This window comes from Carlito syrichta, unplaced genomic scaffold, assembly GCF_000164805.1.
Source record: "Carlito syrichta isolate Samal-C Ts95f unplaced genomic scaffold, Tarsius_syrichta-2.0.1 Scaffold305614, whole genome shotgun sequence".
NCBI lineage: Eukaryota > Metazoa > Chordata > Mammalia > Primates > Tarsiidae > Carlito > Carlito syrichta.
The window spans coordinates 202,430-220,521 of NW_007249710.1; the positions used below are offsets into that span (position 1 = coordinate 202,430).

The window sequence follows — 18,092 nt, forward strand, 5'->3', positions numbered from 1 at the left end:
ATGATATAGGCCAACATCTGAATAAAATGATGAGTTGCTGAAATGACTTTTTGGTTCTGTTCTTTGAGACTGAGAAAGGAATTGCTTAGTGAACCTACTTTATGTTCTGAACTGGATTTCCCAGCACGTGAGGAGCTCTGGATACTTAGCTGTTGGGAAAGACGCTGCTGAGTTAGAATATAGATGGATGGGAAAAGATGGGGTATAGGAGAAAGCAGCAGGTGAGGACGAAAATAGATTTACAAGCCAAGGAAATGGTGTGATCAATGTATAAGCCTCAGAGAGGTCTAGCCAGAAAGGTGAAAACTACTTTAGACATGGTGTATGAGACACTGAGCTTTGCCGGTTGAAATAAGCAATATTCAGGGGACAGATGGGAGGTGGGGTGGAGAGAGATTCCCTAAGATACTCGTATAGAAAGAAAAAAAAACCCTTATAGGCGTTCAGGGGCTGGGGAGGGAGGAATGAGTAATATAGTTTGGATTGCTGGCTCTTCCAAATCTCATGTTGAAATATGCTCACCAATGTTGGAGGTAAGGCCTGGTGGAAGGTGTTTGGGACATAAGGGCAGATTCCTCATGAATGGTTTGGTGCCATTTTTGGGTAATGAGTGAGTTCTCACTCCATTAGTTCACATGAGAGTTGGCTTTTTAAAAGAGCCTGGCCCCTCCTTCTCCCCTTTCTTGCTTCCTCTCTTGCCACGTGACATGCCTTCTCTTGTCCATTCTGCCTTCTGCCATGACTGTAAGCTTCCAGAGGCTTCATCAGAAGCCCAGCAGATGCTGGCACCATGCAGAACTGTGAGCCAAAATAAATAAATCTCTTTTCTTTATACATTATCCAGCCTTAGGTATTTCTTTATAGCAATGCAAAACAGATTGATACATGAGAGAGCTTTAACAGTAGTGGGAACATTCAGATACAATATTGGTGCCTTTACAATGGCTTTCCTGCCTTATCCCCAAAGGCATAGGAGTAGGTTCTTCTCAGAAAACAGTTATTTAATGAAATAACAATGTATATTTTAAGCTTAGTTATCTAGCCTGGGAAAGCGAGTAGCTAGTTAGTTAACCACTGCTTCTGCTTTATGGGGTAACTGCCACCAGGCATGACAGTACCAGGTTTTCATTACTTAGAAACCAAGTATTCAATGGAATTAATTAGATACTTGTGAGATGACCAGGTTGAATTTTACCAAAATGACACTATAAAACTGAGACAAAAATAGAACCCCTGGTAAATGATAAGAAGAGATGAATAAATTGTCCCTCTGCATTTGACTCACATGTAAGTCATATCCAATATCCTTACAATGTGCACTGGCACTCATAGGTTCTCATTGGTAATAATAATAAACCAGGCATCCACTGCCAAGGAAATGTGTGGCAGTGATAGAAACTACTGGAACACTTCAGCAATTAAATGTTTATTCACCTCTGGTGAGCTCAACACTATCAGATCTGTTAACATGATCTGATGACGGTAGAAAAATGCTTGAAGATTTACACCCCACATTTATAAGCTCTTCATCTAATAGCAGAGAAATAAGTGTTTTTTAGTTATCCATATTAAGGGTCAAATTTTTATAGTACCTAGAGGGGACAGAGGTTCTAAGAATCTCAGACATTGGATAACCCCAATACTATTTGGCTTTGGAATATGACATCTGGCTTCATATATGCCTATTTCACTTTGTGGAGATGAATGTTCAAGTTAGTTTGCATGCCTATGACTGGAGAGGGGGAAGGAAGGCTCTGGAGTATCATTTTGCTGGTGAAAACCTGATTCCAGTTTTTTTCATACATCTCCCCCACACCCAAGAGCATAGAAGTAGGTGTAGAAGTAGATGGAACTAGATATGTGCTCCATCCAAGCATCTGTCCATCCATCCATGGCTCTGTCTTTATCGGGACACTCAAGAGTAGTTTAGTGCAAGGGCAATCTGTGCTTTGCAACTTCATTTCCAACAGAGAAAAACCTCCCTTAATGTCCCCACACCCTAGCCATTCTTCCCCATTCTATTGTGAGTCCTTCATGTCTTCATTTTTTTGAACTTCTTTTGAAGCCATTAATAGTTTCCACCCACGCCACCTTCCATGGATCAGTCCCTTAATGGTACTACTCTTAGCAGTGACCACATTGGTGTGGCCTTGCTTTATCCCATTTAAAATGATAGGATATAGGACAGTAGGTACACATGCCATTTTTATCATGGAAAACAACTCACAGCAACAGAAATATTATAGAAAACACTAAAAACATTGAACACCTGCATTCCCACTACACCAGCATATCAACACAATTCATCTTTTAGAACTTTGCCTGGAGGTACAAATGCAGCGTTCCCCGTTGCTCACCACATCCCTGCTGTGCTGCTGTTTAACACTCACCGTATAAAATGTAGGTTCCCAGGGGTTTGAGAAGACTGAGACCCTTTCCAGTGTTGTCCCCACAGAGGCAATCCAAAACAATGTCCACGCCTTCAGCAGAGATTCTAAATGGTGAGAAGACAAGGCAAAATCCTGTAAGCTTTTGGGAACCAAATGGTCTATTCATTTCCTTTCCTGTGTCATATTGTTTGACTCTCCAAATCAGGAACCTGTGATAGCTCCAGAAATAGCAATGAATAGGCAGGTGCCTAAGAGGTGGATTTATCATCCTGGGTCCAACTATAAGAATTTCCAAAAGCTGGAGGAAGCAAAGAAATTTACGGTAGCTGGTACTGGGACCCAGTCTAGGCGGGAAGAATGGCCATGAGGTCAGAACATCTGAGTTTGTATCTAGTTGTCTCATTCAATTTTTCGAACCTTAGCCTTATCCTTTATAAAGTGGAGCTAGTATGTTTCTTTGTGGTGAGAATGAAATGAAGCAACAAAATGCCTTTTCCAGGCTTGTCACGTAACAGTCATATTTGATAAGTCAGTGAAAAATTCATATTCGTGAAGCAAGAGTTAATGTGTCAGGCTCTGTCCAAGGTGCTGGAGATAGAGTTGGGAACAAAACCAACATGGTCCCTGTCCTCTTGGGCAGCTGGTCTAGCAGGAACTGGTGTTCCTCCCTCTCCATCTCCCTTCACTGTGAAGAGATAAAGGCATGTTAATCTAACTGCAAGCTTATATTCGTCCTATCTCCAGGTCCAACCTAAAACTGACTCTTAGAGGAAGAAGGTTAAATAGAGAGGTTCTTCCTACAGCAATGGAAGGTTGTGGAATAGAGAGAAGCCACATTTGTATTCCATTAGACAGACAACATATTTGTTGATCTGTTCATTTATTTATACATTCATTGATTCATTCACTCACTGATGCACTTAGCAAACATTTACTGAGCTTCTACTGTTAGAAGATATTATATAGAAGGGCCCTGTAGAGTGGGAAGTTTCTTGAGATTGTGGGGAAGATATTCAGACCCACAGAGATTCCTTTTCTGATGGATCTCTACTCTATCCAGACAAGAATATCATTCCCTCAGATCTGCAAGCTAGCAGGATAATCCTGTCTTAGCGAATATCTCACTTTTTCTACTCCCAAACTCACCCCAGCAAAAGTTTAGTCACTGCAGTGTGTGTCAACAGCTGAGTCCTGTTTCTGTAGAGTCACTAACTAGAAAATTGCATATGCATCTCCTGGGGTGCAGACACTGCTTCGGTTGCCCCACGCCATCTGAGTCTTCATATGACTATGCCCTCCAAAAACCCTCAAGTCATGTCCAAAATTCACCGCATCGCCAAGGCACATCCAAAATGATCAGCTTAGTTTTCTGCCTAACAGAGTTCTTATCTGCATGAATGTATTCTCTTAACTCTCATCTGAAGGTTCAGGGTGAGGGGATTAGGAAGGTGGATCTTAGACCCAAGTGTGCATTGTAATCACCTAGAGGGCTTGTTAAAACACAGATGGCAATCTTCTCCCTCGTCTCTGAGCTTTTGATTCCGTAGGTCTATGTTGGGATTTGCATTTCTAACAAGCTGCTGCTGTGAATTCCAGCCCCACACTTTGAGAATTACTGTTTTAAGCCAGTTAGGAGCCAAACTGGCATTTTAAAAATTGAGTAATTCATTAATTAAGTATTTAGTGCTGGGCACCATGCTAGGTACTCAGGGATGCAGTGGTGAACCCAAACAGATGTGCTTTCTGCACTTTTTGGCGTTTATGTGAGGCAGACATTCATCAATAATTACATAAATAAAGATTGAGTTGAAATAGGGTCTGGTGCCACAATGTTGCTATGAAACCACGTAAATTGAGGGTTTATCCAATCAGGGCTGCTAGAGAAAGGCATCCCTGGGGGGAATGAAGGCGTTAACTAGGTAAAGAATGAAGGGAATAGTATACCAGGCAGCAGGAACAGCATGTGCAAAGGTCCTGTGATAGCTGGAAGAGTAGAATGCAGCCAGAATGGCTGGAGTAGAGAAAATAAAAAGAAGCTTGCTTCAAGGTAGGGTTGGAGAGTCACATGGGAGTTGGACGACTTGGATCTGTTGGTGGACACCTGGCAATCAGGTCTCCACCTTGCATTGTGGGGTGGGAGACTGTCCTCCTATTTACCTCACTTCTACTCGGGTATATTTTCTGTCAAATGTGCTCACTCCTATGAGAGGGAGTCTTGCTCTCTTGTTTCTACCAGTAAGCCCTCCTGGGCCATCAAGTCCACCTTCCACAAAAATCTAAGCTCCATGAATCAGAGATAATGTCCGTGTTCTTTATAGTGACATCACAGCCCTTCTCTTCCTGCTGGACATAGTGTTGGTTCTCAATAAATGCTGATTGATTGAATGACCATGTGAAATGATTAAATGAATGCATAAGCGAATGAATAAAAGAGGAGGAAGAAAACATTTTAAGACTGGTACTCCTTGGTCGGGTTTGGTGGCTCAGTCTGTAATCCCAGCACTTTGGGAGGCTGAGGTAAGTGGATTGCCTGAGCTCGTGGGTTCGAGACCCACCTGGGCAACCTGGTGAGACCTCGTCTCTACAATAAATCAAAAACTAGTTGGGTGTGGTAGCATGCGCCTGTAGTTCTGACTACTCGGAAGGCTGAGGCAGAAGGATCGCCGGAGGCCAACAGGGCAAGGCTGCGGTGACTGGGAGTGTGCCACTGCACTCCAGTCTGGGCAACAGAGTGAGACTCCAACTAAAAAAAAAAAAACAAACTTGTATTCCATATCTCTATACATGTGTGCCTCCTTGGAAAGAAAACCCACATTTCAGAACTCTCTGGTACATCATAATATATAATTAATCCTCACAACAAGCCTATGAGGCAGGCATTCTAACCCCACTCTTTTTTTTAATCTAAGTAATTTATTTACCTTTAATCTTTAAAAAAATTATTATAGTGATGTGAGGTACAAATAAGGGTTAACTACACAAGTAGACTGCATGCTGGTAAAGTTTGGGCCTCCAACTGGCCCTTACTCCCCCCCGGTATAGGACCAGATACCCTTTGTGTTCTGCACGTCTCACTCATAAGTGGGTCCTGAGCACTAGTCACATTAGCACAAGGGAGGGTGTGGCAGTCACTAGGCACTGCCAGAAGAGATGGGAGGAAGAGGACAGGGGCATGTAACTCTACTTGTTTTGATGAAGAAATCAAGGCTTACTGATCCTTGCCCAAGCTTATGTACCTAGGACAGCTGGAATTCAAACCTAGGTCTCATTTAACTCCAAAACTGATGGCCTTTTCACTACTCTGAATTAATAAATGTGCGAGCCAGTGGAATTATGGAAGCATCACTTTAGCAAACAGCTCTGGGACCAGTCGATTTAATTTAATCTTTGAAGAATTCAAAAAAATTAAATTTTGTCTTAAAATAAACACACATAGATCCAGAATTTGACCATGTTATTCCAAACATCCAGTCCAAAAGATTTCTATTTTAAAACTGTTCCTCCCCCCTTCCTGGTTTATAGGAGAAACCCAAGGTCAAGGTCCCACAAATTTACCGTAAATTTCCAGCCACTGGTTAGCCATTTGCTGGGGGTTTAATTCACGCGAGGCATTGCGTGTGCTGAACTGGGAACACACAGTTGAAGATTCAAGTTTGTCCCAATGGTCCAGGAGTTTGTGGGCAACTAGGGGAGTGGTTTATAAACGGACAAGCCGAACGGAAAGAAGTCATTGTTCCAATGGCACAACTTGGGAGCTTTGGAAGATGACCCTCTGTGGGATGCTGACGTATGAGCAGGAATTGGCCAGGTGATAAAGGAAAGGCATTTCTCTGAATACAGCATAACAGCCTGATTTAGGGCAGTCAGAAGGCTTTAGGACGTCAACCATGGCAACGAGAAGTCCTGACCTCTGTCTCCTTTCAGAAGGACACCGAGACTGGTCATCACAACCAACAGCTAATATGGAGGTGGGTAGAGAGGAGTGAGGGGTGCTTTAAGAGCAATGCAGCACTGGGCTGATAAATATAAATGTTATTTCAGTGCTAAGCATTTAGTGCTGCCACTTACTTGCTATGGAACCTTAGGTGAGTTACTTAGCCTCTCTGTGCCTCAGTTTTCTTGACTGTGGAAGGGGATGATGGTGACAAGAAGTGACTTTTGTGAAGCTCTTTATGAAACTTGAATGAGTTGATGCACATGGGGCACAGAGCCTAGCTCATGGGAAGTGCTGGGTCTATGGTAGCATTTATTACCATTTTTCAGAATGGCCTGACTTAAAGAGGGTCTTTTTGTTGGGCGAAGGGTGTGAAAGGAAAGCATATGCAAAACCTCAACAAGCCAACCATCATCCAAGCAATTTTCAGGGCAGGTGGAACCACCAGCTTAGAAACCATCAGATCTGAGGCTTGATGCACTTGGTCTTCCTGGAAGAGCATTTCATACTCACGAGCACTTACTATGTCTCTGGCACAGTGCTGAGAACTCCCTGTACCTCACTCATGCCTCATACCAACCCTGTGACTCCAGGACCATCATTATCTCCATTTAAGGGAGGAGGAAACAGGCCCAGTGAGGTCAGGAGACTGACCCCTGGGCCCATCAAGTCTAGAAACCAGGTGAGGGCTTCAGAGGCTGAGTAGGGTTTTAGAGGGTGAGTGGTGACCAGCCCCGAGGTGACCACCTGATAGAGCTTAGCCTGTAGTGTCCCCCACGTGTCATGTTGAAGTGTGATCCCCTGGTGGTTGGATCCATCATGAACAGCTTGTTGACATTTTTCTCGGTAAGGAGTGAATTCTCGCTCTACTAGTCACGCGAGAGTTGGTTGTTTGAAAGGGCCTGGCACCTCCTCCTCCTCCTCTTGCTCCTGCTCTCGCCATGTGATGTCAGCCCTCCTTGCCTTCCTCCATGAATAAAAGCTTCCTGAGGCCTCATCAGAAGCCAAGCAGATGCTAGCAGCAAACAGAACTGTGAGAAAACTCCCTTTTCTTTATAAACTACTCAGCCTCGGGTGCTCCTTTATAGCAACACACGGCAGACTAAGACACTGTTGCCACTATCAATTCTGGGCCATGCAGGCTCCCAGCAGGGGCTGCTCCACTAGGCCTCCCGGAGAAGGAGACAGTGTGCCTGCCCATGCCTCTCTCTGGACATTACTGAAGCTGAACCACATACATGTATTTCATCCATGAAGACACAAATCCTCTCCTTCTTGCTGTCACTGCATATTTTTTGAAGGTCAGTGGTGGAGTGGAGGTTGGGAGAAGGAAGGACAAAGGATTCTGGAAGGGGTGGGGAGAAGCTGGGTAGAGGCAGATATCATTCTCAGAGCCTGAGGGTGAGGATGCTTTGATGGTTTCTGTCAAACCATTCAAACACACATTGCTCCTTTCGAGGGCAGAAATGTTCCTTCAGGTAAGAGTTTCTAAATTGAAAAGTGCTCCAGTCTACTCAATCATTACAAGCCCCATAAATAGATCATGCTGCATTGGACTCAGTTGGGTCTATTTAGAATATTACAAGTCCTATAAGCAGTCTGGTTACTGGCCCTGCCACGGGTCACACTCACACTGAAAGGCACCACAGCGGCCCCCATTTTAAGAAAATAATAATCAAAATCACAAGCAGAGCTGGACAGCTCCTCAGAGGCACAAGGGCGATCTCCATTTCTACCCCATTCACCCCAATTTCTGGGGGTTTCTTCTCTGTATGTGTATAACAATTACATAAAAAGCAGAGAGGGTAGGTACTTCAGAAGGCCAGATGCAGCGGTTCCTGCATGTGCTTTCTCCTGCTGACATAAATCTCTGCGGATTTAAAAAGCAAACACAAATAACCCCAGCTTGGGGATTCTCTGGGCCAAATTCAGCAGCAAGATATTTTGGAGTTGCTGAACCAAGACCTCTGTGTCTGTCCTTCCTGTGTCCCTAGCCCCTGGCCTCTAGACTGTGAATGCGGCCTCTTTTCCTCCCACCTACACGGATCAAGGAAGAACTTCTCTTGAGCAGTGAAAAGTTCTGGCAGAGCCAGTAATGGGAGAGAAACCCTTCAACCTTGCCCAGAAATGAGTTTCCCTTTTTTGGAACATTGATGTCCAGCTGGACCTCGGCTCTCCACTCAGTTTTTTCCCTTCTGAATTCCCTTTTCACTGAGAACTCGTCTGTGCCACAACTTTAACTGTCACCGTATGGAGACCATGGCAAGGTGTCTGGCACCGAGTAGGTTTTGCACACAATGTTGAGCACAGCACCTAGCACACAGTAGGCTTTTCAAAGGGTGTTAAACACAGTACTGATGTGTGCTCAGCTTTTTGATGAATGTTTACTATTAATAGCTCCCATGTACACTTAGCAACACCACTTTCAGGAATTCTTTCTTGATCTCTCTAACTTCCATTAATATATATATATATATATATATATATATTTTTTTTTTTTTTTTTTTTTTTTTTTTTTTGAATCGGAATCTCACTCTGTTGTCCAGACTGGAGTGCAATGGCCACTCCCGGCCACCGCAGCCTCGACCTGCTGGGCTCCGGCAATCCTTCCACCTCAGCCTTCTAAGTAGCTGGAACGACAGGCGCGTGCTACCACGTCCGGCTAACTTTTTGATTTATTGTAGAGATGAGGTCTCACCAAGTTGCCCAGGCAGGTCTCGATCCCGCGGGCTCAGGCTATCCACTCACCTCAGCCTCCCAAGGCACGGGATTACAGGCTGAGCCACCGAGCCCGGCTCCATTAGTATTTTAATAAGCACCTACTATGCGCTGGGCATTGTGCTAAGCACTGAGGTTGCAGAAGAGCAGGAGGTAAGTCTGATGTCTGCCTTTTCTGAGCTTGTACCCCTAGGACTCACCTATGACCAGAACCTGCAGACTCAAGTCATTGGAACAAGTAGCAGACTCTGCCTCCAGTGGAAGTCTGATTCCTTCCTCCATGGGCTTTGTGCTCCTTTGGCCTGGAACTGTGTCTTTTCTCTGTTCCTCATCATTCATTGCCAGCTTATAGCAGTGGCTTGAAAAACTCCCGGAGGGGGGTGGTTTTTCATTCACCCAAGCTCCAGCACCCTCCCTACACCCCAGTCTTGTTGTGCAGGCCCCCTGGAGGTCTCTCTCACACTATATTTATCTGGTCTAAAGGAAGTCATTACAGCTTCTGATGCTTGTTGTCTAAGAACAAAAAAAAGGAAAAGAAGTCTTGGCCTCATTTTGTGGTTTTTTCCCCCTGGTCATAGGCTACCTTGTTTTATTCTCCTTCAACTTCGCCCTTGGACTTGCCTCTCCCTTGCCTTTTCCACTGCTTGTACCCCCTATTTTGGCAGCCTCTTCTCCCACTCCTCCTGGGCACTGCAGCCAGATTAGTTTTTCATACAGATCAGCTTGCCTTTTATAATAGTACTTCTTCAAATCTGTAACTCCACATTTCTGACACAGTCTCTAAATTAAGCTAATTTCAAGGCTTTCAAGGCCCTCATCAGTCTAGCCCAGTGGTTCCTACCAGGGTCTAAAGACATTTTGTGTTGTCATGATTGGAGGGGACGGAGATCTAATGAGTAGAGACCAGGGATGCTGATAACATCCAGCAATGCACAAGACAGCTCCTACAACAGAATGACCCAACACCAAATGACCATGGTGCTAAGGTTGAGAAACTCTGATCTAGCCCCTTCTTTAGGTCCCAGTACCTCACACTGCCACAAGCTTTAATCGGGACAGCCTGGTCTCCTCCCTGGCTCAGGGGAAGCCACCCTTCTGCCTTTGTGAGAGTAAGTGTGGCTGCTGGAAGAATCCCAAGCTCTGGAACCATAATCACCGGGGGTTGAGCCCTACCACGTGTATCTATATGACACTTAACCAGGCTGCCCTTGCCTCCCTCCTCTGGAAAGTAAGGATGAGATCTACTTTATAAAATGTGTAAGGCTCAAAAGTGGGTTCTGCCATGTTCTTTGAACTTCCATGTAAACATTGCTCACTTGGACCCTGTACTTTCCCTATCAGGTGCTAACCCCACTGTCTTTCAGTTGCTCATTTCCTTAACTATCTCAACTAGTTTGGACACTTCAGGTCATGGAACATGCTTGTCTTGCTCACTATTGTGTCTCTGTAGCCCGCTCGTAGGAATCAGTAATGTACAGTGTTCCTGACCTACCGTGGTTCAACTTTTATGATTTTTTGATGTTATGATGATAACTCATACAACCATTTTGTTTTTTTCACTTTCAGTATTCAGTAGATTGCATGAGATATTCAATACTTTTATCTTAAAACAGACTTGTGTTAAATAATTTTGCTCAACTGTACTCTAAAATGCGTGTTGAGCACACTGAAGGTAGGGTAGGCTAAGTTATGATGCTTGGTAAGGTAAGTGCCTGCAGGGGATCCAAAAATCCCTGGAATTTATTCTAAATAATTGTATATTTATCCATACACGTTTAAACTTCAGTCACTTTCAAAGTACTCTTCGTTTGATGCAATACACTTATTGAGATGCTGTTTCCATTGCTCAAAACAGTTTTGAACTCATCAGTTTTTGATGCCTTTTAGTGCTTCTGCATAACGTCACTCGAGGCAAGATCGGGTGAATAGGGAGGGTGGAGCACAGGGTCAGGCATTTTTGGTCAAAAGTGCTGAACACTCAGTATGATGTGGGCAGGTATGCTTGTAAATCACCCATCATGAAATGGGCAAATGCACTGAAATAATTGGCAAAAAATATTCACTGAAGCTGAAGGCAGCCTCTCACAACATTAGCTGGTCCACTGATGCTGAAGGGTTCCTAGAACACTTAACTAGCAGGGGAAGCCTGTACTATAAGTATAAGGGGTCTGCCCTCCAAAAAATAATTCCAGATTTTTGTGGTTCCTCCCTTAAATTCATTGCATTTTTTACTTATAATATTTACAACTTGTGATGAGTTTATAGGGATGCAACCCCATCATAATAAAAGAAGCATCTGTATACGAATGAATAAATGAATAAATATAAAGTCTGAAATAATATTATGTACTACCCAGTCTCACTAAATGAAGTTTTAAAACGTTTGATTTTTTTAAAAGCAGTTTTATACAGCTTTGAGATATAACTGACAGACAATAAACTGCACGTGTTTAAAGTGTACAATTTGGTAAGTTATGACATATGTTCACACCTTTAAGCCATTGCCACCATCAACATTATGAATGTATCTTTCACACCCCCAAATTTCCTCGAGTACTGTTAACCAAGAGGAGTTTTGCAGAATAGAAAGTTCATAGAATCACACACCTACATCAGAGGTCAATCTGGTCCTGTCTCAGTTTCCTTATCTGTGAAATGGTCTAATCAAACCCTTATCAGGGTGGCAGGAGACCAAGAAAATGTGACTGCTACTGTCCACCTTGCTTGTCCAATCTTCCCTTGTCTGGGACTGTCTCCCAGTTTCCTCCACCTGCTGAAATCGATCTCACCCTTCAAGTGCACCTGAGGGGCTGTCCATCTTGATGTGCTCTCTCTGATTTTCCTCTGTGTTTTATTTCTAAAGCCCTTGAGTCAGCTGCACATGACTCAAGCTTTCTCTTTTGCTTGGTTTCACTCGTATTCATCTCCTCCCAAACAGAGAGAAGGTAATTGATGTAAAGGTTAGATCTGTATCATAAATATTTTTTTCTCTATTCCCTTTATAACACCTGACTCAAGGCTAGGAATGCATTCAAAAGAGGCTTACCGACTGACTGGTTTATAGAAGAGTTTTCATCTCAAGAAATATTATTTTATTTTTCTGGTTCATCATACACATAATAGTGAAACAATACCCATGGTCAAAAAATAAAGAGAAATCACTCTACATTCCACTCCTGTTGCATGTTAGTGGTTGGATACTTTTCTTTTCCTTTCATTTTATGTCTATATCCACTGAGAATTTGTACAAAGCTCTGATCACAGTGTAGATGGAATCTGGCAATCTGCTTTTTTTCACTCAATATGCTACCATGGGCATTTTTTTTCATCTTGTGACAGAGTCTTCATAATTATCATTTTTAAAGGGCTGCACGATACTCAAGCATGTGGGTGTAGTATAATCTACTGAACTGTTTCCCTTCTATTGATTGTGGGGATCGGTTCTGAATTTTCACTGTTACAGACAATGCTATAATTCACCCTGTCGACATATGCTGAGCACTTAGAATGACATAGGAGCCGTGCTTGGCTATGAAACCAGGCAGCTTTGAGCCCGGAACTCTTCTCTTCTGGATTATTTCTGGAGGGTAGGATTCTGGGACAGAGGGTAGTATAAATATACTTGCTGCTTCCTAGTCATTTTCAGTCTAATCCAAGGGTATCTACTTAAAAACACAATAAGCCTTGAAAATTCACATTTGAAGAAGGGTAGTGGTGAGGTGGGTGTCAAATGCTGCTGCCTTCTGCTCTTCTGACATCAGCAGAAATCACTGATTTAGAGGCTCAGGGAGCAGGTCCCTCAGGGAGAATATGAGGGCATGGGACAGCTGCCTGGGGAAGGGACGGGCAGGAGTTCCCTGATTATGGGCTATCATGTTCTCAGAAGAGCTGCCATATCGCCATCCCTTTCTCTTCTCACTTCCTACGCCCTACCACCTCCAGCTACACTGGTCTCCTTTTCAGATTCTGGAATTTACGAAACTTTTCCTGACCCGGGACCTTAGCCCACAGCATTCCCCCTAGTTGAGAATGCTCTTCCCTGGTCAGCTTCTTATCCCTCAACTCCCAGCCAAAATCCCACTCTGTGATCGACAATGTTTCTGATTTCCTCACCAGCAAATGTTCACTAGCACCTTGCATTTCACCACCAGAGCACATATCAAAATGAGCATCAGTTAATTCTCTATAGTTTTATTTTTCTTTTGTCCCCTGTTCTTCAACTAGACTCTGGACTCCAGAGGAACAGTGACCCTCAAGGTGGGATTGCTGGATCTTCTGCCCCAACACTGTCCTTAGCCCATCACAGATACTCGGCAGAACTTTATTAAGCAGTTGTGTCCATGAATATATGAAAGAATGCCTACAAAAATATCACTGAAGGGGGGTGAAAGGAAAGATGACTGAAGGGACAACAGCAGCTCACTTTCCGGACCAGAGCCTGAGGAACTCAAAAGTAGGAAGAACTGCCTGAGAGCTGAGGAACTGAGCAAATGGATGTCTTCGAGATAAGTCTGCAGCCTCTAGACATCTGAGAAACAGAGAGTGAACTTCTCGTGTCTCCCTTTAAGCTTTCTTTTCCTATCCCGCTGGAACTGTTAAATTATATGCAGATCTCTATGTTCAAAATTTCAAAACAAATCTGAAAATTCAGACCATCAGAAGACTCTCCTTTGCAAGAAACTTCTCAACCTAAATCTATCACCTCAATCATCTCTCAAATCCATTCATCTTTCAGTTTCCCACCTTCATCTGTGATGGGAGAATATTGGTTCTTTATTAAGATGCATCTGGGCAACTCAATACCTTTGCACCTTACAGTTGAGTGCTCAAAAATGAAATTGATAAAAACAGTGTCAGGAGCTGTGAGTGGAGCGGATCCTGAGAACAAACCGTGAGCCCTGAGCAGCAGCCGAAGGGACATACAAATCATCTGCAACCATAGTGGCAACTGGGTTTTCTGCTGGTTTCCCTGTGTTGACACGCACATGGCCATCATCAACAGCTTCAGGATCACAGTTAATAAACCAACGTTCCCCAGATGACTGCGGCAGCCAGGAACTACTTTCCCAGCCCCAGCCTTCCCCCTTCTATTCATTCTCTCTGCACCCCCAGTGACTGCTCAAACCTCAGATCTGATCCTGGTACCACTATAGACTTTCAGTGGTTCCTGGTCACACCCAGGTTGGAGTCCGCAATTCCTAACTTGATGTGCGTGGTCTTTATGTGCACGTGACACCTGTCTCCTTGCCCAGTCTCACTTCATGTCTCTCCTTCCCTTACCTCCTCAATACTCCTTTGCCAATATCTGAGGTTAGGTCGGGTAGCCAGACATCCCTGAACTTGCACCCCATTAAGCTTTCTTGCAGTTCTCTCGGCCTCAGAGCTGCTTCCATTACTCAGTATGCAGGTATGCGACATCTCAGAACACGCTCTTTCCAGCCCTTCTCTTTCTATGGGAAACTTCGGTCCATGCTTCACTCTTTAGAGAGGCACTATCTGTACAGTAAAACCCTGGGCTCCAAAGTCGGAATGCCTGGTTTAATGCTAGGCTCCACCTTTGCTGCCTGGACCAGGCCTGCCTGGGTGCACAGCTTGACAACACCTCCCGGTTTACAACTGGTAAGGTGTGGCCAAGGATCTACCTGCTAGGGCTAGAAAATGAGCAGGGTGTCTATGCCTCCTGGGACAGGCCCATAAAAGCTTCCCTTTCATGACCCTTCAAATGCTCTCTCCCCTTCTCCCAGCTAGAAACAAAGGACCCTAAGATCCAAGACAATGGTGGAACCATAAGATGAAAAGAGCCTGAATGTCCTTCCAGAAGTTCATCCATCAGACATCCACCTCGGGCTGTCATGTGAATGAATGAGAAATAAACTTCTCTGTGTTGAAACAGTCTAATAGCAGCTAGTGGAACTTTAATACATTAGCTTTGAAAGTTACTTAAATATTTTGTTCCTCTGGGATAATAATGGGATCGTTAAGAGGATTAAATGAGCTAATACATTTAAAGTATTTGGCACAGAGCCAGTAACATTAAGCTCCCAATATTACTGATATTATTATCCCTCCTTTAAAAAAATGCCACTGTTCTTTGGGAAGAAAGCAAGGGCCAATCTGGTGCTCTTTAGATCAAATATCTTACCTTTTTACTTCTTGCACATAGTCTGCATTTCTATCAAAGAGATGGGTCACGGAGTCTTTGATTGCTTCATGCTTGAAAGTAGAGGCTGTTCCAAAGACAGTCACATTGGGTACAGTGGAACACAGCTGAGCCACAGCTTGGCCCTGGAAAGGAAATACAATAAACAAGCCACCCATAAGAGTCACCATTTAACAGCCAGTCTTGCTGGGTTTAAAACAAGATTTCTCAGCTTCGGCACTGTTGATATTTTTATAAGTAGGATTAGTCTTTGTTGTAGCAGGCTGAACTGTGCATTGTAAGATGTTTAGCATCATCCCTGGCCTCCACTTACTAGAAGCCGGTAGCACCCCCTCCTCTCAGGCGTGACAACTAAAAATGCATCCAAACATTGCAAAATGTCCCCTGGGGGAACAAAATACTTTGGCTGAGAACCACTCAATGGAAGTCAGACAACTCGAGCATCAAGATTTAACAACTGTTATTTAACCACACTGGGCTGTACGTTGGCAATAATGCTACTGACTCCATCAGGATCTTGGGGGATGTCTTAGTTTGGGTCCCCCAGGAGCAGAACTGTGACAAGGATTTGGATATAAGTCCTTTATTTGGAAGATAATCTCAGGAGATAACATGGTATCAAGACAGAAAAAGAAGGCAGATGATAAAGAATGTGTCATTCAGACCATATCTACTGTGGTCAACTGGAGCTCAGTCCCTCTGGGGAGCTCTGTGAGCAAGCATAGAGTTATGCTAGTCAAGGGGATGAGGAAGTTAGAGTGTTTATCCAATGCATTTTTTCATCTGATACTGGTTGAGGGCCACTTCTGCAGTAGTAACTCCTGTGCCCATCTGACTTGTTCTCCTGAGCCAAGCGTGTTCTATCGCCAAACAGAAGCCCTCAGCATGCAACCTTCAGCACGTTGAGTTGAATGCTGAGAAGATATGGTATGGTTGACTGCATCTGCTTCAGGGAGGTGTCAAATGAGGTATTATGTAACACAGGTCAAAGTCCTGCACAAAATGTGACATTTAATAGATATTCGATAAATCCTAATTATCTTTCCCCCTCAGAGACTTACTAGATCCAGAGTTGAGATTCCTGGACATATAAAGAAAAGGTTAACACAAGTTTTAAGTATTAATGATCCAGGAGAAATCACGACTGCATTTAGGAGTGGTTAATTCTCCATATCCTCTTTCAAAATGGTCAGAATTTAACTCATTGGACAAAATACTATGATAATGTACATTTAGAAACCTTCCAGTAAAACCCAATTTGCTGGTAATTAGAACGTATCCTAAAACCCAGGGCTGTCTCTTTCCAGCGTTCCATCTGCCATATTAAGAAGGGAAATTATTCTGCCAAAGTCATTTGTGATATTAATTTCTGCCCATCATCTTATTTTCACGTCTTCATGTTGGTGGACTAAATCAGGCTGGCAGGTCAATTTGTGGAAATGTTATCTTATCAAAAGTTGCAATTAAAGGCAACATTGAGAAAATCACAGAATGGTAGAGCTGGGAGATCATCCAATTACCACCTCCCTATCATTGTTTTATAGATGAAGGGAAGGAGACTCAGAAAGGTTAAGGTCACCCAGTTTTTCAGAAGCAGACCTTGGATTCAAAGTAAGGTCTTCTGGCTTCCAGTTATTGCCATTTTCTATTATGACATTTGAAGCTAATGTCCCTACCTAAAATAGACATGTTGCTGACATGCTCCTTTGGAGGTCAACATTTCAGAACGTGGGCGTGAACCTAAGACTCTAGGCAGGCTATGGTTCTTTGTTCTAAGAATAGCTTTGATATTTGTCTAATCCCCCCTGCCAGATCTCATAGAACAAAGAGCAGACTATCCTTCCCAGTGAGTGTAAATACCAGCAACCAATGCAGCAATTCAAATTCGCTAGTCTCAGATACGCCATAGTTACAGCTTCCTATCGACAGGGGTTGAGCTAACCTTCTTAGTACCAGGATGGGAGATTGGAATTAGTTCCAATATCCTTGTTGTCCCTTCTGACCTCTGCCCTTAGGCAAATATGACTCATCCATTCAACTATTTTTCAAATCTCCTTTATGTACTACTCACATCGAGCTATAGATGCCAGAGTCTGATATGATTTGCACGTGTTAGTCTCCAGTCTCAAGATGCCCGTTGAGTCCTAGACTTGCATCTCTAACTATCATTTTGGCATTTATCTCTACCTGGCTATCCTAAGAGCAACACAGCAAATTAAACTGATCCAACACATAACTCATGGCCATCTCCAAATGAGTCACTCTTTATATTCACTTTCCAGGGCTGTGGTAATGAAGTTCCATAGACTAAGTGGCTTAAACATCAGAAATTTATTTTCTCACAGTTCTGGATCCTAAAAGTCCAAGATCAAGGTATCGACATAGTTGGTTCCTCTGAGAGCTGTGAGGGAAAGATCTGTTCTAGGTCTCTCTCCTTGGCTTGTAAGTGGCAGTCTTCTCCCTGGGTTCTTTCATGTCATCATCCCTCTATGACAATCTCCGGGTCCAAAGTGCCCCTTCTTATAAGGACACCAGTTCTACTGAATTAGGGCACACTCTAATGACTTCACTTTAATTTGATTACCTTTACAAAGACCCTATCTCCAAATAATATCACATTCTGAAGTCCTGGGGGCTAGAACTTTAATGTATAAATTTCAGGGAGATGAAATTCAACCCATAACACTCCTCCTGCTGGACTCCCTGTTTCAGTGGATTGGACTGCACCACTCACCCATGGCTAAAGTCCGGAATCTGGGCATCATCCTGGACTCCTCTTCCTCCCTCACCCCCACTTCCAATTAGTCAGCAAGTGTATTTGTTTTTTTCTCCTTGACATCTCTTGTAACTGTCCCTTCTCAGCTTGGGCCATCTCATTCACTGCCCTGTT

The 18,092-nt window shown here is 43.5% G+C and overlaps 1 protein-coding gene across 1 annotated transcript in view; it reads right to left on the reverse strand.

Moving 5' to 3' along the window:
* Positions 1-18,092, reverse strand: part of VAT1L (vesicle amine transport 1 like) — a 180,856-nt gene that overhangs the window by 91,241 nt on the left and 71,523 nt on the right. Inside the window, exons 4-5 of the mRNA XM_008061797.2 lie at positions 15,185-15,327; positions 2,391-2,494 (exon numbers count right to left, since the gene is read on the reverse strand). Coding sequence (XP_008059988.1) covers positions 2,391-2,494; positions 15,185-15,327 — 247 coding nt within the window. The remainder of the gene's footprint in view (positions 1-2,390; positions 2,495-15,184; positions 15,328-18,092) is intronic.